Source organism: Bufo gargarizans, chromosome 5 (assembly GCF_014858855.1).
Source record: "Bufo gargarizans isolate SCDJY-AF-19 chromosome 5, ASM1485885v1, whole genome shotgun sequence".
NCBI classification, from domain to species: domain Eukaryota; kingdom Metazoa; phylum Chordata; class Amphibia; order Anura; family Bufonidae; genus Bufo; species Bufo gargarizans.
Window position 1 is genome coordinate 450,674,539 of NC_058084.1, and position 12,908 is coordinate 450,687,446.

At 42.8% G+C, this 12,908-nt stretch overlaps 1 protein-coding gene across 1 annotated transcript in view; it reads left to right on the plus strand.

The window, feature by feature from the left end:
• Nucleotides 1–12,908, plus strand: part of CUBN (cubilin) — a 231,021-nt gene that overhangs the window by 110,797 nt on the left and 107,316 nt on the right. The window contains 6 exon segments of the mRNA XM_044294650.1: nt 796–952; nt 2,633–2,749; nt 4,557–4,670; nt 4,749–4,877; nt 8,498–8,620; nt 8,789–8,798. Of these exon segments, the coding sequence (XP_044150585.1) occupies nt 796–952; nt 2,633–2,749; nt 4,557–4,670; nt 4,749–4,877; nt 8,498–8,620; nt 8,789–8,798 (650 nt within the window).

Here is a 12,908-nt window from a genome sequence, read left to right on the forward strand (position 1 = left end):
CGTGAGACTCATGATAACTCATTTCAAGTCGCCGGAGCCCATACATTTGAACATTGTACAGAGACGAATCTCCGTACAGTGTTCAAATAAAGTTTTGAGCAAAGCGACTTTGGATCTAGGATCTGAAGCTCCCTTCGCTTATCACTGTTGCCCTCAGTCCAGAATTCTGGCTTCAAAAAGTCGCAAAATCGGGTTTTGAAATATGGGTGGGAAAGTGGGCATGGTAAGCTATGTTAATGAGTTTCACTCCATATTTATCATTTTAAAAAGTGGCAAAAAAAGTCTCAATCCCACTTCAGTAGGAGGGTGGGGTAGGAAAACTGGAGTAGATTTTTTAGACAAAAGTGTTAGGTTTAAGGATGAGACAAATTTATAAAACAACGCGCAACATTTAATAAATGGGTGGGGGGGGGGGGGGATGTATGCCAGTTCAGGTGACAAATAATCTGGATCAATTATGATGCGAAATTGAATTGGGAGTCTGGGAACCTCCCAAAAATAGAGCAGACTATTTATTTGTTCTGTATTGTCTTTGTGTATTGTATTTTATCACATTGATTGTCTCAGCAGATTGTGTATTAAGGAATCCGGATTTTTATCTTGCAAAAAAAATAAAAATAAAAATAAATGTGGCATAAAGTACGGCAACACAGAGTCAACCAAAACTGACTTCAAATGTTCATCTCGTGATAAATTCCCCTCATTAACTTGGGGAGTTTAAATGTGTTGAAAACTGTAAACCAAACCCAAGTTTGTAATTAATGGAAACCAATCCTTCTCTTATATTGCTGGTAGGTTTATGATGGTGAAAACAGCAATGCAGAACTACTTGCTACTCTGTGCGGAAGTCAAATTCCAAGTGCAATCACATCAACTCAAAACACCATGTTTGTCCGCCTGCGGTCTGACAGCAGCGACCGACGGAGAGGCTTCAGCGCCCAGTTTAGTGAAGGTAAGCTCTTCTATCTGTTCTGTAATGTCCAAAACCCAAGGGTAAATCCGCTCTAACCCTGCTATACTCACATTACTTATCCCTTATTGCTTATAGTATATTATGATATATAATATATATATATATATATATATATATATATATATGCACTGTATATACAGGTGAAATTCGAAAAATTAGAATATTGTGCAAAAGTTCATTTATTTCAGTAATGCAACTTAAAATTAGAATTTGGTGAAAAGGTTCAATATTCTAGGCTCAAAGTGTCACCCTCTAGTCAGCTAATTAATCCATACCCCCTGAGCAAAGGGGACCTCAAAATTGAGACTTTGGGGTTTCATAAGCTGTAAGCCATAATCATCCAAATTATAACTAATAAAGGCTTGAAATATCTCACTTTGCCTGTAATGAGTCTCATATGTTAGTTTCGCCTTTTAAGTTGCATTACCGAAATAAATGAACTTTGCACAATATTCTTATTTTTCGAGTTTCACCTGTATATACAGTAAATATATATATATATATAGTATATAAGCAAGAGAGGAAATATTGCTAATATTCTATATGTAGGTTACCCTTAATATGAACACCTTCAGGGACAATTTTTTTATGATTGCATTTTACTTATTTTGGGCTGAAACTATTTTTTCAATTGGTCTTTATTTAAAAAAAATTCAGCAGTTTTTGTCCTACAAGGTTAAGTTTCAGCCTAGCTGCAGAGTATCTTAGTTTAGTTTTAGTCCCAGTCGTCATGTCGCCCTTCTGACAGCTCATGTGTAGCCCTTATCTCTGAACTCCTGATAGCTCATAAACACATAAGGGAGTATTAGACACCCCGGTTCTGCAAGGGATGATCCGGAGGGAAGAGTTCCCTCCTCGCAGTCGCCTGATAGCTAGCAGAGGAATGCCGCTGCTATTACATGCATGCAGCAATGTCCCATGTAGCATGGGAGGGGTGATCGCTATGCCATCACTTGTCCCCATGCCGACGGCGGTATGCCGGCAGCAGATCGTGATTACACAGCATGATCTGCTGCCAGCAAATCCAGATATTCAGCATGCTGAAAGATCTGGATTGCTCAATGAATGAGCTCGTTCATTGGCAATCAGAGGCAGTATTAGACTGCCAGATGATCGCTAACGAGTGTTCATAGCGATTATCAGGCCGAAATGCTGGCCATCTAATATACCCTTTACTTAAGTTATATTCTTATGAGTTTGACCATGATCTCTGAACTCCTGACAGTTGATAAACAATTATTTAAAGGGGTTCAAAACAAATAGCACCCAGGAAGCTGCGGACCGCTATAGGAAAACAGGTCTATAGGGGATTTCCAATTGGCCTCCATTGCCCTGTATATTCTTGAGAATACAGGCTGCTGATTGGGACAGTCTATACTCTTAGGGAATTGAATTTTTTTTTTTTAACTTGCAGGATGACAGGCCGAACTGGATGGACAAATGTCTTTTTTCGGCCTTATGTACTATGTAAACTATTATGTACTATGTAAAGGCCTAGTAATTACCAGATTTCTCCGGCTGATATGAAGGTCTGCTTACAATAATGACACCATATTAGGGAATATGTTTTCAGCGCTTCATTAACGTGAAAAATAGTCCACATTTGTGTTATTAGTCATGGTCCGACTTTCATTTACTTCCCTTTTGATTCTCTTGTAGCATGTGGAAGCTCTATTGTGGCCGACTCCATTGGAGGCGTTATTTCCTCTCCATTGTATCCCGTCAAATATCCAAACAATCAGAACTGTTCATGGATTATAAAAGCTCAGGATCCTTGTAAGTCACTCGTGTCCATGGCTGGTTTCACAGAAAGCTTTTACTCATTTTTTGGAGGGACTTATCTTAGCAACTAAAAAATCACTTTTGCAGCAGGTGTCCCATCCATGACATTGGGGAAATTTTTAATTCCTTTCCCCAAAAATAAATTACATCGAAGATCATTTGCCCTTAAAAGGTGTCTAACAGCTGTTTTGACCATGCTAAACTGCTGACAGTGTTAGGTAGGGAATGTGAAGAGCAGTATCAGAAATAGTGTGAATATGAACTTGTATTCTGCTATATTCTGCAAGTGCCCAGGAAGCTGAACTTCAGCGTGGCATGCTCTCTGAACCCCCCCCCCCCCCCTGCCCTGAGTGACAGCTGTTGTATCCAACCAGGAGACCACTACAGATGTCACTCTGAGCAGAAGGGGGGTGGCTGTGAAGAAGCTCAATGTAGACAGCACTTCACAAAGAAGCTTCTCCTCCTGGGCACTTGCAGGAGCAGAATGAAAGTTTATATTTACACTACTCCTGATGAGGAACGCTCAAGAAAAAGTAGGTTTGAGCCACAACCCGGGAGGTGCAAAGTAGAGGATGGGAGTAGTAGTGACTGTACACATGGGTCACAGTGGCAATCCTCATACTGTCACAGCATGTCACATGTCGCAGTGCAACACCATAGACTATCATTATAAAAATTGTCGCGTGACATTGGTGCAACATCAATGTCGCGCGACACATGTAGCAGTGTAGTTGTGCCCTATGTGTCGTGCGACTTATTGTCGCGCGACACATGTCGTTGTGTAGCCCTAGCCTAAAGCTGGCCTACAGCAGTGAAGAAAAATGGCTGGGTTGTTATGGAAACCTGGAGTAAAACTGTGTATGTAGAGACTAAGGGCCTGCGAGCTTCTATTGGCTCATAAGGGACATGTGACCGTGTGTATGGCAGCTAGAAAATGAAGAGAAAGACTTGCAGGATTGTATTGGCTAATGCAGGTCATTTTTTGGGAATATCTCAGGAACAGTACGTCCTAGAGAGCTGAGACCCCGACAAGATTTATTTCCAGGTAGCAAGGGATGTGTATACCAAGTTTCCTTGAAATTAATGGTTGCCTTTTTGAGTAATCACGGAGCATACATACATATATATGTCCTTCTTTATATATATAGATTGTGTGTCCTCGCCACCAAGGCACTGTATAGAAACATTATTTTTGCAGTCTATAGTGGCAGCACTTTATATAATACTTATTTGGCCAATGTAGGGCACTGTTATGTGGACACCATACTATGTGGAGTATATACAGTAATTAGGCATTGTATGATAGTGTTACTTGTACACTGGATTACAGTACATTATATTGTGGTGGGCGACAACAGAAGGTATCGCATAGGGTACTATTAAACAAATGTTGTTTAAAGGGGTTGTCCATCTTCAGGGGGCCTTTCAGTCAGATCCCCCCACCCCCAACATGGCAGGACCTCTAGAGGGAAGCTTACTTCGGTCTGGAGGAAGGTCCCTTACTTCCCTCCGCCAGGTTACATGACTCAATGATGTAATGCATCGTGGATACATTACCACTGCAGCCAGTCATTGGCTGCAGAGACAGACATGACCCCCATCAAACTGGATGTTGATGAGCGAAACTAGAGTGCAGCAGCGGGTGACTGGGAGACGGGGGAGCAGGTAAGTATGCTTCCCTCTGCAGGTCCGTCGATGTGGCAGGTCTGACGAAAGACCCCCTTAAGGTGGACAACCCTATTTAATTCCTTTGTATTTTATTATTTGTATTAATTATATTTTATGTCACTTCTCTCAACAGTTAACCATGTCACCATTTCCTTCACGGACTTCCAAACTGAGGCCAGAAATCATAATTGTTCTGAAGACTTTGTGGAGATTTTGGATGGAGATAATTATGGCTCCCCTTCTCGGGGTATATATGAGTAATGTACATCATGTGTATAATGAATGTTTAGTAGTCGATGGTTTTATATGTAGGTTTTGTTTTTAGGTCGGTTTTGTGGCGCAGCAATACCACATCCAGTGACATCTTTCAGTAATGCTCTTGTGCTTAGATTTGTGTCTAATGCCAACACAAATGTGAAGGGCTTCCATGCCTCGTACTCAGCATCATTGTCAGGTGAGACTGATCATATTCATGTTGTCTGTAGCCTCGTTAGACAGGTATGGAGCGGAAAGAAACCTCCACTGGCCTCAGCTGTAATGTTAAATGCCCCCCAAAGGTCTCGTATGACCATATGGGGGACACAAAATATAAAATTAAAAAAATTAAAATAAATCAAGTAAAAAATAAAAAAGACAAAATAAAAAGAGGAAAAAGAAAAAAATTATAACTAAATTCCACCACACTGCAGCTTCACACCCTGGTGACCATAACTCATGTATCCCCTATGACTGGTATGAAAAGGGGACGTGATTTAAAGTATTGACAAAAAGGCTATGTTTTCCTTTTTTTTTTGCATTTTCCTTCGTTTAACACCTTAAGGACACAGCACATTTCCATTTTTTGTTTTCATTTTTCACTCCCTGACTTCCAGGAGCGATAACTTTTTTATTTTTCAGTTCATATAGCCGTCTGAGGGTTTGTTTTTTGTGGGACAAGCTGTAGCTTCTAATGGCACCATTTACTATTACATACAATGTAGTGGAAAGCTGAAAAAACAATTCCAAATTTGGCAAATGAGCAATGTGGTCGTAAACAAAGAAATACCTCTCTGCAGAATACAGGCTGGCAGAGGAGACTGACCTAAATTATGTCTGAGAATGGAACATCCCGAAGTCATAGACTGGAGAAATGACGTGCTGTGGCAGATCACTCTTTTCCTACATGGGGACAATAGAGTAATGTCGTTAAAAAAAAAAGAGAACACAAACTCCACCCTCAGCAGAGGTATCCTAAAAAGCAGGAGGCACGACAGAAGAATGCCTATGAACAAGTTTGGGTTGGAGTTTGAGGGGCAACTTTGGTCTAAATATTAAACCTATGTATGACTGCCAAATGAGGAATGGTACTGAAGGGTCCGGAACCTGCCTGAGCCCTGACCAAACTACGCCACAGACATAAATCTACCAGGGAGTGATATTTTAACACAGAAGGCTTGAGAAAGAGCCATCTTGAGAAGGTAGGAAAAAACATGCACGATCATAACAGTTTCACTGATCTTTATCATAGAACGTATGGTGAATAGCATGGTAGAAAAGAAAAGGAAAAGAGTTTGGGTCTAGGCCGAGACTGAAGTAGAGGGAGCACTGAGGCTGGGGGACAAGAGGCCTGAGGAGAATGGAGCCCATCTTCCCCAACTGTGGATCAAAGAGGGTGCAGCTTTGGGGATAGGACCTGCAACCAACTATTATCCCGTTCCATCAGGCCACGATGCCTAGGGCCCTAAAGTCTGAAATGTAGGGATATGATACCAGCTCTAGGTTCCCCATAGGAGGAGAGCAAGGTAACATTGGAGCCACAGTAGTAAGAGACTAGGGAAGGTAGGCAGGGAAAAGCAGGCACGGTTAGGGTCTGAGAAAAAGGTCAAAGTTAACCCCTTCAGAGTCAGATAGGGGAACAAGGGAAATAAATTCCTGTCTCCCATGTTGTTATTGACCAATTGTGGGAGAGGGAAAAGTAAGTCCGTAATACCATCGGTTTCTCCCCACCCTAAATACAGCCGTGTCACCTTTGTCGATGTGCTGCTCCTTGGGGAGGGAAGCTACATCAGGATAAGGGGAGGCTGGCAGCTATTGTGACCCGATTGCTGGTGGGCAGTGGCAGATTTGGGATCCACCATTCCTCCTTGCCTTCCAGAGGTAGGGAACGAGCAGCAGGTTGTGCAATGTAAACAGCGATTTGCTGCCCAGGAACAATGAATCTGTATAAGGATGAGCAATTGCGGCAAGCCAAGGAGGTGTAAATGTAGGATGGGAGTAGTAGTGACTCTGGTGATGATGGTTGTAAACACAAATCACAGTGGCAATCCTCACAGTGGTACTTTCTAGGGTACACCCTTTCTTCCCTCAAGGCACACCCTTTACTAAAGTGAAGAATTGGAGTAGTAGTACATCTAACAGTATCAAGGCACAGTTCCAAGCAGATCAGTGCGATTCCTCCCCAATGTCAATATATGGATAGCAGCAATGATGGGGATTGTGGCACTCCTTCTCTCTGTCTTTCTAAAGAGCTTTAGGCATGCAGTGAGGTACTTGGTATATATTCCTGTAATTCCCAGGCGGAAGGGTGCAGAATTAAGATACGGCTGTCCAAAACATCTCAAAGTGTGAGGAGGGTTTTAGCAATATTCCCTCTCACAGCAGCAAAGTCTCTTTCATAATTAAGCACAATACCTTGCAGAGTGACACCAATGCTCGGCCTTGTAGATTCTGGACCTTCTAATCGTTTCTTTCTGGAGCACTTTAATGCAGCAATTGTTCTTTAGCTGTAGAAGTCTCAAAGGCGATGACTCTCTGAGATTAGGCCTAGCCCTGAGGAGTAAGCACATGTAGGTCCTCTCTCTTCCTCAGCTAGATTCAACTCAACTGAACAGAACACTTCAGTTGGGTACACAAACTCAGTAAATCAGAACATTTCACTCAACAATTCAACATTACAACAATGAACCCTTTTGCAGTGACCCTAATCTGGATCACTGTACAGGATCACTCGTCCCTGGACAGTGAAGGTGGTCACTGCATGTGAAGGCAGCACTTTACTTCACTGAAGAACAGGGAGTATTGGAAGTAATGGTCCCTTCCTGATAATTGCCTGCTCGGTTAGCACGTCTAAAGGTACCTCATGGGAGAAAGTGTCAAGGCATTTTATTAGTTTTTGTGCATTTTTCTCCCTTAACCCCTTTTGAAACTCCACTGTACATATACAGCGGATGTCAGGTCTTTAAAAGTTGGCACCCGCTCGCATGTACAGCAGACACCTGGGGCTTAGATGTCGGCGATTGGAGATAATACCGATCACAAATCAAATGTGACCATGGCATCTGAGAGTGCAGAACTCGGAAGCTCTGTGCTTTCGGGTATGGAACGGGGGAGCCATTTATTGTCTGTGAAACGCCGGAATCTGCGGACGCTCCGATGCCTTTGACTAGTACATTCCAATGTAGGCCTGCAAGTGGGATCTTCTATTTGTCATTGGATTTATTTCCATAGATAAATAGAAGTGGCAATCGAATGATTGGATGCTGTTAGGCCCCTGTGGACTTAAAGGAAAGTAGAAAAAAAAAGTGAAAAAAAAAAAGTTTATAAAAATATATAAAAAAAAATAAAATTCAAATCCCCCACCTTTCCCCAGAATAAAAATAAATAATCCAAAAAATAAATATCAGGCATTGCCGAGTCCACACTATTAAAATATCAAAATAAAACCCATAAAACTGTGGTGAAATTCTGTTGGGTTCTCTTCCAACTACATTGTATGAAAGTACAACTTGTCCTGCAAAAAACAAGCCCTCATACGGCTACGTGAAGGTGGAAAAAAAAAGTTATGGTTGCGGGAAAGCAGGGAGTAAAAAACAAAAACAGAAAAATGGGAAACCCGAAGAATGGATAACCCACAGACCTCTCTCTATTTCAGGCCTCGTGGTTATCCCTTACATGAACAAGTTAGTGGAGCAGACAGTGACATCATTATGCTAAGCAGAGTGACATCATAATTCTGGGTCCTAAGACTTCAGTCCTGCCTCTTCTCATTCATGTTCAAATATTACAAACCTCTGTTCTCCTTGTTGTTTCTTTCAGCTTGTGGAGGAACTTTACATATGGAGAACGGAGTATTTAACAGTCCCAGTTACCCGGACAATTATCCAGCTAGTACGGAGTGTGTTTGGACCATTCTCAGCTCTCCTGGAAACCGCTCATGCTGTCTTTCATGTAAACCTCACTTTGTATTGTATTCAATTTAATGGCCTTCCAGGAAGGAACTGTAGCATCTGGCAGGAAAATGATTTGACAAAGATTTCAGTGTAAATTATGACCTGGAAAGATAACAATCCGCCAGAGTGTAGCATTGTAAAAAATTTTGCATCGAAGATTCATTTGTGTCACGTGACCATGGGCTCCGTGGTCTCCCGCTGGCCCGCAATGTGTTCGGAATACTCACCTTTCCAGCAGGGGGCCTCTGGACACTCCACAGCACGTCCATGGTCCCGCGCTGCACTGACCTCCTGACATACGCACGCTGTGACCTTAGGCGCTGTGTGACATCAGGCCCAGAGCAGCGCGGAACGATGTAGTGTCAGCGGTGCCCCTGCTGGAAACGTAAGTTGGTGACACTGAGGGGGTGGGGCGTGACTAAGGCCGGGCGTCCGGAGTGCACAGCGTCATAGCAACCAATGACGCTGTGCACTCCGGGTGTCAGGCAGGCTGGGCATTCACGGACCGCGCGTCTGTGGTTTAACTGAAGTGTGGCCCTGCCTTAGGGGAGAGATGGCACAAGGGGGGAGAGATGGCACAAGGGGGGAGTAAGGATGGCACAAGGGGGAAGTGAGGATGGCACATGGGGGGAGTGATGATGGCACAAGGGGGGAGTGATGATGGCACAAGGGGGGAGTGATGATGGCACAAGGGGGGAGTGATGATGGCACAAGGGGGGAGTGATGATGGCACAAGGGGGGAGTGATGATGGCACAAGGGGGGAGTGAGGATGGCACAAGGGGGGAGTGAGGATGGCACAAGGGGGAGTGAGGATGGCACAAGGGGGAGTGAGGATGGCACAAGGGGGGAGTGAGGATGGCACGGGGGGGAAGTTGATGGCACTGGGGGGAACTGAAGCACTTGGGCTGATCGCACAGGGGAAAATGAAGGGTGTTGGGGTCTGATGAGTTTTTATAAATGAAAACAGTCTATTAATTCATTTTTTCTTATTAGAATACTCCATTATTCGCATAATTAATCGGTAGAATACTTTATTGCTAAAATAACCGTTAGTCCTGTTATTCCGAGTGGACGCGCTGGCGCGTCATCTCGCGAGGCGCGAGATTTCCTGTGAACGCGCGCACACAGGCGCGCGTTCACAGGAATCGGAGGTAAACTAGCTGATCTACAGCCTGCCAGCGGCGATCGTTCGCTAGCAAGCTGTAGATGCGATTTTTTTTAACCCCTAACAGGTATATTAGACGCTGTTTTGATAACAGCGTCTAATATACCTGCTACCTGGTCCTCTGGTGGTCCCTTTTGCTTGGATCGACCACCAGAGGACACAGGCAGCTCTGTAAAATAGCACCAAGCACCACTACACTACACTACACCCCCCTCTGTCACTTATTAACCCCTTATTAACCCCTGATCACCCTATATAGACTCCCTGATCACCCCCCTGTCATTGATCACCCCCCTGTAAGGCTCCATTCAGACGTCCGTATGTGTTTTACGGATCCACGGATGCATGGATCGGATCGGCAAAACACATACGGACGTCTGAATGGAGCCTTACAGGGGGGTGATCAATGACAGGGGGGTGATCACCCCTTATAGACTCCCTGATCACCCCCCTGTCATTGATCACCCCCCCTGTAAGGCTCCATTCAGAATTTTTTTGGGCACAAGTTAGCAGAGTTTTTTTCTTACAAAGTCTCATTTTCCACTAACTTGTGTCAAAAAATAAAATCTCACATGAACTCACCATACCCCTCACGGAATCCAGGGCCCCTAAAATTCCAGGGCAGTATAAATACCCCACATGTGACCCCATTTCGGAAAGACACCCCAAGGTATTCCGTGAGGGGCATATTGAGTCCATGAAAGATTGAAATTTTTGTCCCAAGTTAGCGGAAAGGGAGACTTTGTGAGAAAAAAACAAAAAAAAATCAATTTCCGCTAACTTGTGCCAAAAAAATATAAAAATTCAATGAACTCGCCATGCCCCTCATTGAATACCTTGGGGTGTCTACTTTCCAAAATGGGGTCACATGTAGGGTATTTATACTCCCCTGGTATTTTAGGGGCCCTAAAGGGTGAGAAGAAGTCTGGGATCCAAATGTCTAAAAATGCCCTCCTAAAAGGAATTTGGGCCCCTTTGCGCATCTAGGCTGCAAAAAAGTGTCACACATGTGGTATCTTCGTATTCAGGAGAAGTTGGGGAATGTGTTTTGGGGTGTCTTTTTACATAAATATCTTGGTCAAATGACAAATTTGTATAAAAAAATGAGAAAAGTTGTCTTTTGCCAAGATATTTCTCTTACCCAGCATGGGTATATGTAAAAAGACACCCCAAAACACATTCCCCAACTTCTCCTGAGTACAGCGATACCACATGTGTGACACTTTTTTGCAGCCTAGGTGGGCAAATGGGCCCACATTCCAAAGAGCACCTTTCGGATTTCACAGGCCATTTTTTACAGATTTTGATTTCAAACTACTTCTCACGCATTAGGGCCCCTAAAATGCCAGGGCAGTATAACGACCCCACAAGTGACCCTATTTTGGAAAGAAGACACCCCAAGGTATTTCATGATGGGCATAATGAGTTCATGGAAGTTTTTATTTTTTGTCGCAAGTTAGTGGAATATGAGACTTTGTAAGGAAAAAAATAAAAATAAAAAATTCATAATTTTCCGCTAACTTGTGACAAAAATTAAAAGTTCTATGAACTCACTATGCCCATCAGCGAATACCGTAGGGTGTCTACTTTCCAAAATGGGGTTATTTGTGGCGTTTTTCTACTGTCTGGGCATTGTAGAACCTCAGGAAACATGACAGGTGCTCAGAAAGTCAGAGCTGCTTCAAAAAGCGGAAATTCACATTTTTGTACCATAGTTTGTAAACGCTATAACTTTTACCCAAACCATTTTTTTTTTTTACCCAAACATTTTTTTTTTATCAAAGATATGTAGAACAATAAATTTAGAGAAACATTTATATATAGATGTCTTTTTTTTTAAAAAAATTTACAACTGAAAGTGAAAAATTTTATTTTTTTGCAAAAATTTCGTTAAATTTTGATTAATAACAAAAAAAGTAAAAATGTCAGCAGCAATGAAATACCACCAAATGAAAGCGCTATTAGTGAGAAGAAAAGGAGGTAAAATTAATATGGGTGGTAAGTTGCATGACCGAGCAATAAACCGTGAAAGTAGTGTAGTGCAGAAGTGTAAAAAGTGGTCTGGTCATTAAGGGTGTTTAAGCTAGGAGAGCTGAGGTGGTTAAATAAATAATAATTACCATGCATAAATAATACTGCTATACAATAATATGAAGATTTTGGTTGACCTGTCCTGAGTGAACATGCATATGCTTTGTGTAGATGGAGGGTGGACCCTCAAATTCATCTTTTGTGGTGGGTCCAAGGAAGCTTTGTCCAACACTGAGTATGAGAAAACATAATAATAGTAGTGAATGCACTGATTTCACAGAAGCGACCAACTTTCTAATGTGAATGGGGGCCTTCTGACTGTCCCCTACCACAGATGGTGTGAAGATAGGGATCGGGCTGTTGGATACTGTATGTGTGGTGGTTAGGAGAAATAGCTTTGTTATATGGAGGCAGATCTTGCGACCACTATGAGACTTGGGTGGTAGGGGCCCATATTGGTCTCCATTTTCTGCTTCGTAAAATAGATCCATGGCATTTCCCTGCAGCTGCCACTAGGATGAGCTCAATTCAAAGAGATATTTAGAGCTGCCATTGTATTCAGTGGCAATTGTATACATTTCTATGCACTCAGCTCCCCCTAGTGGTGGCTGCAGGCAGACAGTGTTATAATGAAGGGATGCAGGAGAGAGTGGGTAACAAGGGGGAAGTAGAACATTATTTTTATTAATTCTCCACATAAAAGTTCAAAATTAGTCAGAAATCTCTGAGGGAATGGCCTTACTAAGTTTTGCTCTAGGGCCGTAAGATCTGCATATACCTCTGGCTGTTGGATCACAGATTTCTCCTGTGTATGGCCAGCCTTACAGGCAGCTCAGTTGCTCAGTCCTGATCGCATCAAATCCAGGTTTTTTTTCTAGATGTATTTCCTTGTGCAGTCACAGGTTCCTAATACTGTGCAGCCACACACTCCTGTGCAGCTAGTCCGTCCTCTCTGTTTCCTCCCGTAGGGCTCATGCACACGAACGTATTTTCTTTCTGTGTCCGTCCCGTTTTTTTGTTTGTTTTTTGCGGACTGTATGCAGAACCATTTATTTAATGGGTCCGCAAAAAAAAACGGAA